Genomic DNA, 18,799 nt, shown 5'->3' on the forward strand with positions numbered 1-18,799 from the left:
AAGTATTACCACATAAAATAAAAGATACATGTGAAATATATCTGTCTGATATATTTCATATAAAAGAGCTCCTATATAGCAATAAGAAAAAGATGAGACAACTCAGGAGAAGTGAAGAAAGTGAATCGGCAAGAATAAAAATAATGAACAAATGAAAACACATTAAAATGTAATAGAAAACATAATAATGATGTTGTGAAATTATAAAAGCATAAGACATCATTTCCACCTAAAAGTTGGCAAATAAGAAAGTGATTGTTAATGCCCAATGTTAGTGAGGGCCTGAGTAATCAGCCTCTCCCAACACTGTGCTGCTGTGTGTATTAGAAAGCCTGTCTGGAAATCACTTTGGGGAAATGTACCAGGATTTTCAGCCTTTGCACTATGACACTTTGAGCTAGATAACTCTGTTACGGGGGGTTGCTCTGTGCATTAGATGACATTTGGTAGTGTCTTTGGTCTCTACTCACTACATGGCAATAGTACCACCTCCCCCTCCAGTCATGACAATCAAAAAAATCTCCAGACATTGCCAAATATCCTTGGGGAGGGCAAAATCACCCTCACTGAGCACCACCAATTTAAAGTAATATATATTGACATAGAAATATATCCTCAGTATGTTATTGAGTGAAAAAGATAAAAGTTCTGTTAGTAGCAAGACACTATTTTACTATACTACATATTTCATAGCTCTGTTTATAGCAAATATCTTTAAACTCTATGTTAACCTGCCTTCTTGTCTAAAAAGGACATACTTTTATAAGTTCCATAAGAGTCCTGTTTTAAGAATGCTTTTCTTATGCGACAAGACAGTAGCAAGTACCTTGAAAATAGTGGCAAAAATACCCATTTTAAAGAGATTAGATTGAAGAAATGATGTTTGCTTTAAAACATAAAACACAAACACATCTATATTTCCATAATTTATGTCAAATTAAAGAGACAATTTCGCACCTTAAATGGAAACACTATTACATTTCATGACATTTTAGCACAAAAAGGCAAACTTCTAAAATATGATGTCAATCAATTATATCTATAATTAAAACTTGGAACCTCCTAATCCATTTTTAATAAGGATTTTCTATAATAGTCAATAAACATATGTTCACAGATAAGTAGTATTTCATATGATTATAATTTCATTTCATCAGCTTTAGTCATAGCCTTTCAAATTAATTAGTGTTTTCCTAATGTTCTTCTACTTATCCTAGATTAGGGTTTGCTAAGGTCCTGAAAATGTTTTCTATAGTAGACGTCTTACAAGTTTTAACACTAAAATAAACAAGCAAACAAGCCAACCCATCTGGTTCACACAAGATGTTTTTAAATGATGAAAGGATTATTTTTTCTAAATATTAGTTTTATTTCATGGTACCTTTTTGTGGAGTTTCTATGATTAAGGATAATGGAGGTAAACAGACTCTCCAATGACCTAGGAAGAAGGGGAAAAAAAAAAAATCAATGATCTGGCTTCTAAAATGGGTTCTGTTGCTTTCCCTATGGAATTCCACATTTGTAAAAATCACAGTAGCTTAATTTTAAGTACATAGATAAAGTTAAGTGTGAAATGTTCCCATAGAACCTCAGGGAACTGTGATTTTAGATTTTATAAACCTAAATGACACAAGACTAATAATTTAAAAGTTTTAAAAACATATTTTCAACTAACATTTTAAAACTAAAAGTAATGTATTATTGAAAGACTTAAGGGTGATGCTAGTATTTGATTAAATGCTATTGCAGATCAGTCATTTTTATTTCAATGTATTCTGAACATTACTTAATTTCAATAAATATTTTTACACTGTCATTTTTCTAACTAATATTTGTAGCCAGAATTTATTTACATTTTCTCACTGGTGAAAGACTAATAAAATTTATCTTTAGAAGATTTGAGTTCTTATTTATTTAACTACAAAGACTATATAAATCATTTTCACACTGCATATTTATAGTATAAAACATGCAAAGGTTTGCTTTTTTAAAAATGCTTATAATATTTAACATATATTTTTAAGATTATCAAAATGCAGATATAGAACTGTAGAAATGCCTGTTTGTTTATATATATATACACACTTAAAATTTAAACATTAGCCACAGAGAATGTAGTGGTTTAGAGCTTTAATACTGACTTCCTGGATAAAAATTTTAGTTCTACCACTGTAAGTGCCTTGGGTAAATTACTTCCATCTCAGTTTGTATTTATTTATTCATTTATTAAAAATTTGAAATTGAGCTGCTATTGTGTGCAAAGCCCTCCGTAACATGCTAGGTATACAAAATATAAAAAATGTTTCCTACACTCAAATAGTTTTCACTGTAGAAAGGAGATATTTACATAAATAAATGAAAAGACAATCAATTAATACGTATATATTAATATTAAAATACATAATGAGAATGGGAACACAGATATCTGCTGGAGAAATATGTGCTCTTCATACAGTTTTGAACTTGACTTAAAACTTTAAGAATATATTAAAAGTTTATGTTTCCAATAAGAGCACATATTTGGTTCTGAGGCCATACAAACACACAGGCGCACACACGCGCACACACACATACTTACCTACTCTTCCATAGAGAAAACGTTTATCATTGGCCTTTTTTCCTTCTTCAACGTTAAGCTGAATAAATATAAAATAAGATTTGTATCATATATATTTGCTTAGATTTGAATATTATGGTAGAGACAGTGGGGGAAAAGTAAGAGGAGAAGTAAGAATGCTATTTGATGGTAAAATGGAAAAGGCCTAGAAAGCAGTTTCTCAAAGTTTTGCTCAAAATGTGCAACAGAAGAAAATAGAATGCCTTTTAAAAATTCATAATCTAGCCAACAACCCAGAATCTCTAGAAATCTGATTTTATATTATAAGCTTATTTATAATAAGCTGTATTCCAGCTTATTCTAAAGTATGAGAAATATTGGCTGAGAGGAAATAATTACTTATTATATAGAAATGTATATAACTATTAATTATGAAAGCCCCCAAATTATAATATCTATAAATTTTTTTATATTTAAATATTTTTAGTAAGGCACAATAATGCACTAAATACTTTGCTGACCTATTAACTTGATGCTTAGAAATAGGAAACTTGATAAGCAATTAAGGATACAATGAATAGTTTAGACTTTCTCATCACAATGTAAGGAATAAATATCTATTTCTATTTTAGAATTTTAAGTAACTGACTTGAGTGGAGAAACCAATATCCTTGATGTTTTAATGACCATAGTTGGCCTCAATCGTAATTTTCACTATGAACTAAAACAATGACCTAAGACAAAACCATCCCCAAGGATACACTAAAGGGAAAGGGAAATGATGAAATTTGTATGTTCACTTTACACTTACTCGTTTAAAATATCTAGATCTGGAAAACAAACATATATAAAGATGTTTTAGCATCTATTAATTTTCTTGAGATTCCCCATAAATAGCAATTAACTTTGCATCTATTACAAAGGAATCCACATGTCATTATTGTTTTGTTGCTGGTTTATTTGACCTTAGGGCACCTCCAGGGATTTAAAAACCAGCTGAGTCTATACACTGCCTGGCTAAACTCTATGCCATCAATTCTGAACAGTCAGACATTAACTGCCAGGAAACGTCTTGTGCCTCATTCATTAGTACTTAAGTATTTTCAAATCCTAGCATCCTCCAAGCCTTTTTCTTTGCAGCATTTAAACCCCACCCAGTCGGGAGGTTAAGAAAAAGGAATAAGTACGAAGTTTTAGTTACAATTTATTTGCAGTTTCCAGTGTTCTTTTTTTCATACTTCTATTTAGAAAAATCAATCTTTGAAATATTCTAACAATTATTTTTTGTTATCCTGTTATCCCTCTTTTTCCATGAGTGATGTTGATTTTTATCTTCTTGAATTTTTGAAGAGTTTTCTGAAGCATGTGAATTTCAATTATCCATAACCATATAAAAAAGTAATTTTCAGGAAAAAAAATGAATGGACCAAATTACAGGTAAACAACCTATAGTCTATCTGTATGAATGGCCCAAGCAAACAATAACAAGCATTAGTGCTATTAAGTGGAATGTTCATTGTGTACAGTGTTGGGCATCTCGGGAGAATGAGGCAGCTCCTTGACATCAGCAGTATAGTTCAAGCTGCCAACATGCATCCAGCCACATACCTAAGAGACTTCACAGTCACAAAACAGGGCTTTCCCCACATTCCCCAGTACCCACCACTACCACTAGGCACATACTTACAAAATTGTCTAGTAAAAGTGATACATAATTACTCGAGTACTATTACATCTTGTTTTTCAATAAAATGTAAAGAATTTTAGTAAATTATCCAATTCATGGATATTTGAGTTTCAGTGGACAGTTTTGGTTCTATATAACAGAAATATGTATGTATAAATTATGTGTATATGTATATGTTTGCTTTTACAGGTGAAGGCGATACTACACCTACAATAGTCAATTTAGACCGTAAGTAATCTTTCAAAATATATATTATATTTGAGTCTCTATGTGCCAGAAATAATATCATTATTTTCTTCATAGAAAAATAATTATATTAACTTCATCATAAAAATAAAATAATCGATTTTATTTTACTTAAATGTTTTTCTGTGCACATGTGTAAAGGTGTTACAAAGGCAACTTTTTTCTGAGTATCAAAATTCAATGGTCTATCAGAAAATATGTTATACTTAACTTTGAAAAGAACATGTATATTGCTTTTAATTTGGGACAGAGTGTATCTTATGAACCTTCATCATCCTTTAAATTAAATCAGGATGCTAAAGTCAGGAAGAATGAAACCAGAAGGCTGGAAAGTTATGCAGTCTTTATCCTGCTCTATCTTTAAAGCTCTTTGCATGCTCTACTAGGCAAAAGATGACAGAATCTGAAAGGTTCAGTTAATCCTCAGTTTAAGAAAAGCTGTTGGGAGCTGCCTGTGTTTGATTTTCACATATTTCTCGGGCTGAAGGAAGTTACTCAAATGTTTTGATTTAAGATACCACCTGCTGTGTCCCAGGCTGAAGAAGCAAATGGAAATCTATTTTAGCTTGTGGATGGGAGTAGAAAGGATAAGGCAAGGAACACAAAGGAGGGTCAGGAAAAAGTTTACTCCAAAGAATGCTGTACTATGTCATTTGGATGTAATGATTTGGACATAATTATGTCATTTGGATAAAATGTTCAATAAATATAACATTGGTAACATGTTTCAAAATGACTCTGCATTCTTACTGTACAAATTCAAAAGTAATAAACCAAATACAGTTTTTTTTTAAACTCAAGCTATTGATTTCCATTGACATTTAGAAATAAGCACTATAAATAACACCGTTCCATTTTATGTTAAGGCTAGTAAGGGAAGTACAATTAATGTTAGACTTGAAGAACTTGTACATAGTGAGCAAAGCCACTGTCACTATCATGGCAGTGCTGTCCACCCTGAGTTGACTATTTCTTCTGTGTTACTCATCTGCTTAGATAAGGAAAGCAAACATTTTGGGCCTGCTTTGGCACTGCGATTGTAGTACCTACCTTTTTTGTCCAAAATGTTCTTCTAACACAATTACAGTAGTTACATTTGTCTAGTTACCACTGCACTTAAGAGCTGAGAGGCACTGACTATTTCAAAATGACTTGTCAAAATGTTATGTTTGGTCCTCTTTTTAGATCCTGTAATATCTTGCGCCAAAACAAAACAATTGCGAGTTGTAAATGGAATTCCAACACGAACAAATGTAGGATGGATGGTTAGTTTGAAATACAGGTAATTATTAATAGACACAAGTCATACATATTTGGATTATTTGCAAAAGTCGTATTTCCAGGAGTATGGCCATATGTCGTCTTGCAGGCTGTGCCCGCCCGCCGCAAGGCACCCATATGAGGGGGGCACAAGAAGGCACTGCTCACATTTCGTTTGCCAAACCGTCCTGGATTTTGCCATCTGTGCCTCTAGAGATAGCGCGTTTCAAAATACTTACAAAGGTCCCATGTATTGGTATTTTCTCTGATTACAAGTGACACTTCGGTTCTGATTAAGGAAAAGACAACTACACAGAGAACCTACTTATACCTTGATATCACCATAGCAGTTGTCATAGCTATGTTATTAATTTTCCAATCTAGGATATTATGAGTTTGTTTTCTGTTTACACATAATCATATCAAAACTTTTATATTTTAAAAAAATTTGACTTTTTTCAGTCATTCTAATGAAAAATGGTAATACTCTAAAGTTCTAGAATATTTTATCATTAAGAAAAGGATTAACAAATTATATTCATAATTGAATAGTCTTGCAATTATATTTGGTGTGAATAAAAAATTCTTGACGTATTTCCCGGTGTTAAGAATCCATGACATGTTCTCTGTAAAATCATTTTGCAAAATATACTTATACAAAAATTAACATTAGTAATTATGTTGTAAGAATTAAATATTGAAAAAAGGAGTTAATTTAAAGCCTGATCTTATAACTTTCTATATACTACACATATCATACTGTATGGTAATTAGAATGTTAAAATAACTTTGTCTATGTCTCTCTCTGTTGGAACCGTATCATGCAGCATACCCCAAATGGCACATGAATTCTAGACATATTTTCTCTTGTTTTCAAGACACCCCATGTTTCTCCCTCTAAGCCTCTATGCTGTTGTTCCCATGGCATGTTTTAGCTTTCTTTCTCCATATTTTATGCCTGGAAAATCTTTCTCATTCATTACAGACCAACTCTAATATCTCCTGGTTTTGGAAACCCTCTGTTTCTTTACCTCTAGCCTCCTAGAGTAGAGGAAGAAAGTACATCTTTTACTACAATTAAATCACAGTGACAATAAAATAGAATAGAGACAACTTGAAACTGATGTGTTTTTATGATTGTCAATTTTTAGCAAGCATAGAGTTTATGTCCTTTGGTGTATATTTGACTTGATACCAGGTAGAAGACAGCCTAATGTACTCGTATAGTATGTCTTTCTCTCAAAGAGTAATTCATCAAATTTTATAAATATTTATGTTGATAACTATAGTGTAGCTGTCCTAGGTGGGTAGTAATGAAACAGAATTATGAAACTCACCAGAATATTAAAACTGTGCAATATGAATACTTAATGAAGGCTGTAAAATTTGGGGGAAGTGTTTCATTTCTTTTATTATAGGAAATGCTCCAAGAATCCACATCTTTGAATTAATTAGAGGTTCTTTGCAAATCTGATAACTCCAGAAAAAAAAAGCAAATACTTTTGAACTGATTCTTACCAATAGGAGAATGTACAAGGATACTCCTTGGCAAGTGTCCATCCCTGGAGAAGCAGGTGAAACTGTTTTTCATCAGATCATAGTACTATAAACTTCTTTAAAAAGTATTTTTTCTTTTCAATCCAACTTCTTAGTAACAACAGCTGTTTAGTTATTCTTCCAAAACACATACTGAAAGGAACAGAAATTAAAACTCAATATATACTCATCCTCCTGTGTGGTATAGGCCATAAATAACTATAGTCTTAGCCTGGGAATCTTTTTCTATTACCCTCTGAAGCATTGAACATCTGTATTCTTTGGAAATGTAAGCTGTGAAATGTTTTACTTTTTCCCATGTCTCTGCCAAAAAATAATAGATTTACGATTTTGGATGTCATCAAATAAGTGTACTAGTATTTATTATTCTCTATGAATATTTTATAATTTCCTAGATGATATGTCTTGCAAAATTGTTTTAATTTTATAAATAAAATATTATATTGTTAGTCTTAAGCTGAACAAACAACTTTACTCAAACTCAGTTATACTCTAAGTTAACATATCAGAAGTAAATAATGGTAATAAAAGGAGAAAATAGTGCATAAATATTACATATGGTTACCACTAGATGGTTTTCCGAGTTTAAATAAAAACTCAAATTCGCATTTTTCATAATCAAACACTGAATTTAAAATAGGTCTACATTGTTTCTGTTGTAGTTTGGTGTTTTTTGTTAATTCTACTTATCCTATATTAGTAGCCCACACTTTCTCTCAGAAGGATAGACACATACCTATGAACATGTGATTGGGAATGAATTTTCGTATGTAGTGACAAGGTTCCTTACACAAAAATAAAGTTGATTTCATAAAATTGTAACTGCTTTATGAAAAAAATACAAGATTTAAAGCTACAAGCACCAAATATCAAACTTCTGATAAAAAGATTACTCATTTTATTCTGGTTGGGTTAATTTTCACATTTCCCTCTCAAATAGGTTTATTTTTAACAGATGAAGCCATAGGTTTTGCATTAATTGGCAGGCACGCTTTCTGCACAGATGTTACTTGTTTCTCTTTCCTCTTTCTCATAGAAATAAACATATCTGCGGAGGATCATTGATAAAGGAAAGTTGGATTCTTACTGCAAGACAGTGTTTCCCTTCCCGGTAAAGTGTTTCTGAAACTACTATTTGTTTTGAGCATTTAAAATATGTATGGCTTCCACTTCACTTTTAGGCTTAGAATGTGCATTCTTTCAACCGAGATTTACCAGCATGGTGTGAACAAATTTACTTTTTAGATTTAGCTTACAAAATTTACTTTGCTTTAATTGATAATTATGGGTGCTGCTCTGTTCACCTCTTTCCACAATTAGCACTACTCTCATTTGGGGGAAGTTTTGCTAGAATTATGTTAATTTTTACCCCAATATCCTTTTTTGCACTCTACACTTCTAGATAGAACTTCTTTTTTCCTGAATTATCAACAAACTTCTCTCAATTCTCATTACTTTCTTATATGGAGCCAGCCTCAGAATCATACTGGGAATAATTTTCAATGAAGATTAGCCTAAGGAAGAGATAAAGAGGTAGCATCTGTAAGCTTACTTCTTGATTCTCATCAAGGTCACATTGATTCTATTAGTATACATCTTCAGCCTCTATTAACAAACCAAACATATACACAGCTGAGATAAAAAGGCAATTTTGCAGTAAAGTTATAATTCATATAGTGTGCTTCCCCAGAGAACTTTTCACAAATGACCTACACTCCAGCAAGCATAAGTAAAAGTGCTTTTTTAAAATAGCCATTTAGAATTTCAGCAATTTAAAGGCTCTTCCCGCTTATATGTGCTTGTAGTATTCAGTCTTCTATAACAGATGTGTTGCTCTTTATTACACTTTAAATCAAATTTTAAACTTAGGTTATTTATCTGCTCTTAAAAGCCAACATAACAATATATGTGAATAATATCACACAATTTAAAATTAAATGTACATTAAAATTTTTTACTTAGAAACAAAGACTTGAAAGACTATGAAGCTTGGCTTGGAATTCATGATGTACATGGAAGAGGAGACGAGAAACGCAAACAGGTTCTAAATGTTTCCCAGCTGGTATACGGGCCTGAAGGATCAGATCTGGTATTACTGAAGCTTGCTAGGTTAGTTCCTGTAGATGGTTTTGTATTTTTAGTCTAGACTGAGATTGTTGAAGCTTTTTGTTCAACTATGTGGCTATTCTTTCTCTGTCATTTAGATTTATTATAAAAGCATATGTCAAATGTCATAGGTACGTGTGTGCGTGTATACAAAGACAGAGAGGAGCACTTTCAAATTTTACAAAAATGAATAAATGAAATTAGACCAACACTATAATTCAGTCTGCTCTAAAACCAAAGCTTAGTGAGCAACTGTATAACTTTAACAGGTAAAACAATTAAAAGTAGTAGTGACCGTTTATTCTTAATATTTGCAAATAAATGAGTCATTTCCCTACTACCTACTCCAAATTTCTACATTATATACTACACATATTTTTCTTCTTAAAGAAACAAAATTGTTTATTCTCTCTAAATGAATCATATTAAACATTGACACATTTTAATATGTTAATTTTGTGTTGAATCCAGTCAAGGGTATTCACTATTATGTTTTCTCTTTTCAGGCCTGCTGTCCTGGATGATTTTGTTAGCACAATTGATTTACCTAATTATGGATGCACAATTCCTGAAAAAACTACTTGCAGTGTTTATGGCTGGGGCTACACTGGATGTAAGTTATTTTTTAAAAGATACGGCAATATCATATTTATTTTATAAAGACATTTTGTATGTTTCTTATTTTTCTCACCTTACTCTGTGTTCATTGACTGTACACATTTTACATTGTTCTAGTGATCAACTCTGATGGTCTATTACGAGTAGCACATCTCTATATTATGGGCAATGAGAAATGCAGCCAGTATCATCAAGGGAAGGTGATTCTGAATGAGTCTGAAATATGTGCTGGGGCTGAAAATATTGTATCAGGACCATGCGAGGTAAAAATGGAGATTTTTAAATAAGAAGTATTTGATGGATAGCATAGTTTCTTGTGTTTATTTTTTTTCCTATTTTTCTCAAATAAAAATTATTGTACACTAACCTGTTTATTGTAAGAGACAGGACCTGGGAAAGATAACCCTTATTATCCTTGTACATTTCTTTTAACTAAACAGTAAAGCAATCCATGTTTCATTAGCAGCAAACTATGATGATATTTATCTCTCAAAAAAAAAAAGTAATACAGCCAAACTCTAAGGGAAAGCTGTTCAAATTAGAAGTAGCCAATATGCAGTTTGATACAATAACTTGCATTTTTCTACTGTTTTTCTAAATTTATCTGATCTTCCCAAATTCTCCCTAACTGAACTCTATTAATAATTTTATAAAGAGATACATGCTGGGTTTTAAACTTTTAAATGTGTTTTCGGTTAAGCCAGTGTGTGTGTGTGTGTGTGTGTGTGTGTGTGTGTGTGTGTGCGTGTGCACGTGTGCGTGCGCGTGTGCGTGTGCATGTGTGTGTTTAGACAAATTCTATTTTAAAAAACCAAAAGGTCAAAGTTTGTGACTTTAGGAGTTTGGATATTTTCATTTGTTAGGCAACTGTTCTTTTTACTTGGCAATGTTCCTATCCTTATTTCACAGAGACAAGCTGTTAAATTGTTATTTTGGATGTATTTTGAATGCAAGAGACAAGCTTTCTAAGCCTGGGAGCAGTGGAGTTATATAATACTATGTGTAGTAAAACATAGAATGAGCTCAATAATTGTGAAATGCCCTAACTATGGAGCATAAATTTATATTGAAATGCATGTAGTATGTATATATTGCTCTGAGATTTTATTCCTGAAAAGAAAATGTTTCTAAGCTAAAGATTTTTTTTAAATTACTTTAAAATAATATGGTTAGAAACATTATGTTTTTATAATCTCTTTCAAATTTGATGTTTCTTTCAGGATATCAGTATTACTATGTCTGTTACAACAAATAAAAATCTACTAGGAGAAAGAATTACTTATTACTTCACCCCTACTTTGATTTTCTCCATTATAGACTGTTGATAGCTCTCTTCTTTTCACCTGTATTACAGAACTACATTTTGCAGTAGTTTAGTTTCATCTCATCATATCACTGTTGGGGGGAAATCAAGATAGTTCCAAACACTCTTCTTCATACAAAGATTCCGAAAGCTAGTCCTTACAATCTTAGAAGGCTATATGACACATAAAAGTGATGCAGCACATTTGCAATGATTCTATATAACTGTATGTGTAAATTTATGTATATAAAAATGCACACACAAATAATTTTATCATTCTATTCATATTTCATCTATAAATCACCTGTCTATATCTGAGGATACAACAGGGTTACCAAATAAGAAATGCCATGAAATCACAGACTATGCTCCACAGTGGGGCATATTAAGTACTAATACTAACATTTCTTCTTTATGTCTGGAAAGGCAACTTCCAAGTAGTAAACAGAATTATTTTATCACTACAAGTTTTTATTTAACTTGTTAAAATCATTCTGGGGGCAGGATTGAAGGAAGGAAAAAAATCTTTAGACTTAAGGGAAAATTTAATGTAGTTTAATCATTAAAATTGTATGATTACAGGTGGATATTTTGGATACTCATATTTTTCAACATTTTCCAAATTTTCTATATTGAACATATTTTGAACATCAGAAGAAAATCAAGATAAATATAAAATCTACCTCCTTAAATAGCTATCAATGGTTATATGTTAATTAGTCTGCATTCAACAAAGCCAAAACCCACTTTAAAATATGAATGAATATTTTGAAAAAGACAAGTCATTCTTAAATGATTACTATACATTACAGAACACCTTGAACTTTTGTACTTATCTCAATCTTACTTGAGTAGTCCAATAGAAAGACAACCAATGGTCTAGTACATCGATTTTCTGCCTTCATATTTCAGTTGCAGTTATTCTCTTTCTCTGTATATATGTATATTTGAGATACCAATCTATATAGGAAATGTCAATGAATTGTTCATTTTTATTTCTTGAATAATACTTTGTTGTTGTTGTAATTGTTGCATATCTTCTTCCTAGGGGGATTATGGTGGCCCACTTGTTTGTGAACAACATAAAATGAGAATGGTTCTTGGTGTCATTGTTCCTGGTCGTGGATGTGCCATTCCAAATCGTCCTGGTATTTTTGTCCGAGTGGCATATTATGCAAAATGGATACACAAAATTATATTAACATATAAAGTACCACAGTCATAGCTGATGTAACTGTCTGAAGCTTCCATCAATACAACTCTAATTTACGTGAAGATTTTGAAGTACACGGAATTAAAATGTAACTTAAAACAATCCTACAACAACTACTTGAGTGTCATGTTTGTTAAGATACTCAATATTTATGGGTTTATTTTTGTTTTGTTTGTCAGTGTTATTTTTGTAAATGTTGAAGTGAATTAAGGTACATGCAAGTGTAGTAACATATCTCCTGAAGATACTTGAATGGATTAAAAAATGCAAAGATACAATTGCTGAATGATAAAAGATTTAATGGAAAAGATCAATTAATCTCTCTCGGCTGCTTTCCAAGGTTAGTTTCTTAATAATGAATAAACCATATGTTAAAAATTATTTTAACCTCACAAAAACAATTTATATCTTGTGTCCTTAAATTGTAACTCAATATTAAGTTATATTATCATTCATATGCCACACATTATTTTTCATTCATTTCTCCTCATCATGTATCCTTTAATACTGGTACACATACTCTTTACACAAACATGTACCCATATGCGAATGCCTGGGTACATATGTGCATGCACTAGAATTCAAATTGTGGATATCTAATGTAACCCCTAAATATAATGAAATTGTGTACCAATAGTTTTTCCTTAAGAAAAAGATAAAAATTTCTAAAGACCAGTAGAAGTATTATGGAAAGGTACAAGATAGAAGTGACTAGATCATTGTCTGTACATAATCTGCACATGACTTCTACTGGTTGACAAAATTAAGTAACACCTAACCTAGGTGTTTACATATATTTATTGTCCTAGTTATTTTATGTAATTTCTAATTCTTAGAGGGAAGATACTATTATATCTATTAGTATTATTTCTTTCCTTCAAATTTATGGACACATTTATGCAAGATACTTTTAGATCTTTTTTCCTGAAGTATTTAAAAAATTCTTACATAACTGTCTAATTGAAGTTTACAAGTGTTTTGGTCTTTAAAATGTATTACATAGGTTAACTCTAAAACTTGCTGCTGATTGGCCTCTCTCTCACTTTCTTTAAATTGAAATAAATACATAAAAGGAAGTTTTTCATATGTCTCCAAAATTTGTAAATAGCCTCTCATCAAATTATACATTAAAGTATATACTGAAGAAGGATACAAGAATACTTTTCTCAATCCAAAAGTCTTTCAGCCTGATAAAACTTTACTCAAGTAAAGGAAACAATGTAAAAGGAAAGGAAAAAAAGTAGCTTGTTTAAACTTTGTATTCAATTATTTTTTTAAGTACAGTTAAATCTGCTGAATGAGATATTTGACCAAGATATCTTCATTTTATCTTACTTCATTTTACATAGATATATCTTAATGCCACGAGAAATATTCAAATTTTATATTCTGTATAATAAGCAAATTGTCATATTTATTACTGTATTAATCAAGATTAACTAAAGATCATGTATTTGTCAAGAAATTAGGTAACAAAGAGTAATGGGATAGCCTCTGAATTTTCACAAAATCTTCCTGTACGAAAGTTCTTTTAAAGTACTTATTTGAATATTTTCAATCCAGTATTTCCATTTCTCTGACTTGTTTTGGTTGAGTGATCTCAATTAAGTCCAGGGATCCAAATGATGGTCTAAAAGCTCCATAAGACCCTGTTCATTCTTGACTGAAAAAGTTTTAGGTTTACTCAAGAGCTTAGTCTACAGAGTATAAGGCAGCAAATCCAGAAATGCTTTTCCAAATTGGGCCATTTTACTTATTTATAATAAGGTATGTGCTGGTATTAAGAAACAGTGAAAGCAAAGAGAGATCCAACAAGATCAAAACACAAAAATTATAATTACAATCAAAACACAGAAATTTCAAAGGCATATTGTCCAAATATTACAGTACTTTCAGTTACTTCTTGCTAAACTGGCAAGAGTTTATTGTCACATATTAATATTTGTAAAACATTTATAAAATTACAATTCTTTTGAATACTCATATTTTAAAATATTTCTTTCATTTCTTTTTTCTAAATTTCGACTGAGAGATAAGAATTACGTAGATACAAAATGCAGCTAACTGTATAGACATTTTGAACTCAGTGTCTTCCATTTTATTAAAGGGTAAAAACAAGACCACCAATAAACTATCAGATGTGTATGAAAACTTCTTTGGGAGTTTCTTTTCCAATAGGAGATTGGTGGAATAGACAATAAAAGCAAGATGAACAAGACCCATATTATTTTAGGTGGTACACACAGGGAATAATCATGTTATTTTCTCTAGTGATATATACTGTTTCCTGGACATTCTTTTTTAATAAACTACAGAAACTAAAAAATCCAGTGTACCCAAAAATCCATTTCAAGTTATGGGCAAAAGAATCTTTTAAATTAGACGTTTTCAATGTTATTTTGTTTTGGCTGTTTGAATAATGGTTTTTGCTGTTGTAATTGTGGACATTTTCTTATGTCTACCAGGAATAGTAATGTAAAATTAAAATATCTGTCATAATGCCTCTGCTGTGCAGAAGGGATGATAATCCTTTTGTATACTTCTTTAATTTTATTGTAAAATGTATAATGACTTTGGCCTATTTTCTGTGGGCAGGTCCTCAGTAAAATGGTTTATAATGAGTCAGTCTCTAGTATTAACAGGCTCTTGCTTGCTATCTAAGTGTTTCAAACTAAGGGGAATGTGAGACACTGGAAGGCAAGAAATATAACAATAATGACACGTGATAGCAAAATTGTATTTCACTTATTCCTGTGAATATTTCTTGTTGGTACCAATGGTACTGTACAAAGTGAATGTTATAGCCACAACATTCTCTTGGACAAAAAAACACTGTCAAGAGGTGAGAAACTGCTGTTAGGCATTTTCTTGCTGTTTCAAAACATTTTTAAAAAGGAATACTGGTTTTGAAATATAAGGATCATGAGCAAAAGAATTTTGGTAAAACTAAAAATCTTTAAATTGACTTAACTGAAGTCCAAAAAAAGAAATACTTTCAATCAATTATATCCCATATTTATAGACAAACTCATTTGAGAAATAAAGTTAATTTGAATAAGAAGACATAGTCTTTATGTAAATAAATTACTTCTCACAATAAAGCCCAGACAGAAGTTATCTTTCAATGTTTACTGAATTTTGAACTAAGAATTTACTAATAAACAATGTTAAAATTCTCGGGACCCTGTAAATCTTGACAGTGTAATTTTAAGTAAGTTCATTTCCATTTGCACAGAAAGTTTCTGTCTTTAGGAAACTGAAAATGGAATACTGTGGATGTTATGACTCTTTGTCTTGTGTGTATATAGGAAGTTGATAAGCTGCCTATTGAGTGGTATAGCTGGATGCTTACCCAAAAAGGGAACACTGTGGTTATGACGTGTACATAAATTTTCTGTAGTTAATAAAGTTGTTATTTTTATAACCATGATTATATTCTTCTTCTTCTTCTTAATAATAATAAAATATTTCATCAAAATGCTCTCCTTCTCTTATTTTAATTATATACATGGTCATATCTGAAGTTGCTCTGGAACTTAGTATAGGAACAACAACAATGATCTCATTGACAGAAATTACATACACTTTATTTCAAGAAATGTCATATACCCTGTCTATAGAACTAAGACAAAATATTACTATTTTATTCCAACTTCTATCTATGGTAATAACAGTGATCTTTGGTAAACTATTCATTGCTGTGCACTTCAATTTCTCTCACTGTAAAACACAATTATTTAGTCATTCTTCATATTGGCTAAAATTATGCTATGATATAATTTGCTAATATGTATATATAATACTGTCATGAATGATCACCTGAATACCTTTATCATATCACTATATGTTACAAAGGGAATTGTAAATGATTCAATTAATCAATTTGAACTATATATGCATTATGTTCATAATAAATATGAATCAAATGGACTCACTGAATTCAAATTGGAAGCAAAATTGGTAAAACTAATTATCAACTGATCTAACCAAAAAGAGCCATTGACTACTTCAAGTTATATTGTACTGCCTTTGCCCCCAAAAGTTTGCTCTACTAATTCTTCTGGGATAGATACTTATGTTAAGTGATGATTACTGTACCTAATTCTAGAGCCCATTACAAAATATTCAATCTCCTTAATGATTATGATCCAAGTAAGATATGCACTTAATCAATTCTGGTGTCAGTAAGAATATTTCAAATATATATACTGTTGATTTTTTTCAAATTTTGATTTTTTGCCACTCTGTTTGGAACTCCATCCCATTATAAACCTATATTGTGCTATTTTAAGTAGAATAGCCCAGGAAAGCTTAAGAGATGGTATTTGAACAGGGTCTTCAATGAAATGAGAGAGCAAAATTTCTCTGGGCCCTGGGAAATAAAACTTGGACAATATTTTTGCTGGCTTCTTAATACAGTTTATATTTTATAAATTGTAATGTATTAATTAGTCACCATTTGTCAATGCCCTGAATAGAATCACCTCAGTTTGCATTTCATCAGTGTTTTAGTCCAGGAGTTTTACTGTCATTTTATTTCATTATTTTCCTACACAGGCACCATCCTTAATGTACACAATCCTAGAAGGAATTTCTGTATCATTTCACCAAATTATAACACTTTCATGTAAAATTTAGGTTAAAAGTCTTATTCTAGACAGTCTATATTTTTCATTTGGCCCTTACATTTACAAATATTTCAACTGCACGTGTTGTTTAGAAAAGCCCAAGTAACTTCCAGAACAAAAAATAACATTTAAGGTAATTGGGGAAAGGTTTATAGTATTATGAAGAACATGTTATTGTCTAAAGCACATCTAAGCAAGACAGAAAATTCTGGACAAAAGAAAGACACTTTTACTTTATAGAATTAAAAAGAAGCATGAGACTACAGATTATATGAATACTTATGCTTTACAAAAGTAAACAATATCAAACAAAACAAAATAAGACCCTATCACTCTACCATATAATCTAACTCCAAACCAACTTGGGACCCTCATCTCTCCAAATGCTCCTAAAGACTCATCACTTTATTTCACATGATAAATGTGAAATGCCTTTAATTCAGGCTTGTGTTCAAATAGTTCCTGTAAACATTAGGCTTTTCTTTAACACCTCAAAACCATCAGATGTCATGTAATATCCCCTGTGAATCCATCCTCAACATCCTCATCTAGAAGCTATCATTTCCTTAGCCTATGACTGGCTGTGCTGATGCTTTTCCTTTTCACTTGTTATAATAGTCTGCCTATGACTGCACGAGATTTGTTTTGTTTAATTCTGATTTTTCTTCCCGTTTTATTGAGATATAATTGACATACAGCAGTGTATAAGTTTAAGGTTTACAACACTGTATACGTTTAAGGTGTACAGCATAATGATTTGATTTATATATAGCATGAAATAATTACCAGGATAAGTTTGGGGAACATCCATCATATTATATAGATACAAAATAAAAGAAAAAGAGGAAAAAAAATTTTCCTTGTGATGAGAACTCTAAGGATTTACCCTTTTAATAATTTTCATATATAACACACAGAATTAAATTATATTAGTCATGCTGTACATTACATCCCTAGTACTTACCTGTCTTGTAACTAGAAGTTTATACACTTTAACCAAGTTCAACCAATTTCCCTCCCCCACCCCCGCACCTCTGGTAACCACAAATCTGTTACGATTTTCTATGAGTTTGTTTGTACGTTTGTTTGTTTGTTTTCTGTTGTTTCCAACAACACTCTGTCAGTTCCTAGTGCACAACATAACGATTCCATGTTTCTGTACCATACAAAATGATTACCATGATAAGTCTAGTTACTGTCACTATACAAAGGTATTGCATTATTACTGACTATATCCCCACACTGTACATTTTATCCCCATGACTCATTTATTTTGTAACTGAAAGTTTGTAACTCTTAACTCTCCCTCACGTATTTCTCTCCTCCCCTCAACTACTTCCCCTCTGGCAACCATGTATTTGTTCTCTGCATCCATGACTGCTTCTGTTTGGTTTTGGTTGTTCATTTGTTTTGTTTTAGATTCTATATTTAAGCGAAATCATATGGTATTTGTCTTTTTCTGTGTCATTTATTTCACTTAGTATAATACCTTCAGGTTATATCCATGTTGTTGCAAAAGGCAAAATTTCATTATTTTTATGGCTGAGTAATAATCTATGGTATATATTTACCATGTCTTCCTTAGCTATTCATCTATTCATGGGCACTTAGGTTACTTCTATAT

General features: G+C 31.3%; 1 protein-coding gene across 4 annotated transcripts in view; it reads left to right on the forward strand.

Annotated features, from left to right (window-relative positions):
* Positions 1-15,977, forward strand: part of HGF (hepatocyte growth factor) — a 103,453-nt gene extending 87,476 nt beyond the window's left edge. For all 4 annotated transcript variants that reach the window (XM_045510453.2, XM_010946632.3, XM_010946631.3 and 1 more), the window contains exons 13-19: positions 4,434-4,472; positions 5,676-5,772; positions 8,344-8,418; positions 9,270-9,416; positions 9,920-10,026; positions 10,149-10,294; positions 12,383-15,977. In XM_045510453.2, the coding sequence (XP_045366409.2) occupies positions 4,434-4,472; positions 5,676-5,772; positions 8,344-8,418; positions 9,270-9,416; positions 9,920-10,026; positions 10,149-10,294; positions 12,383-12,559 (788 nt within the window). In that variant the 3' untranslated portion in view covers positions 12,560-15,977. The remainder of the gene's footprint in view (positions 1-4,433; positions 4,473-5,675; positions 5,773-8,343; positions 8,419-9,269; positions 9,417-9,919; positions 10,027-10,148; positions 10,295-12,382) is intronic.
* Positions 15,978-18,799: the final 2,822 nt, after the last annotated feature.

Source organism: Camelus bactrianus, chromosome 7 (genome assembly GCF_048773025.1).
Source record: "Camelus bactrianus isolate YW-2024 breed Bactrian camel chromosome 7, ASM4877302v1, whole genome shotgun sequence".
Lineage (NCBI taxonomy): Eukaryota > Metazoa > Chordata > Mammalia > Artiodactyla > Camelidae > Camelus > Camelus bactrianus.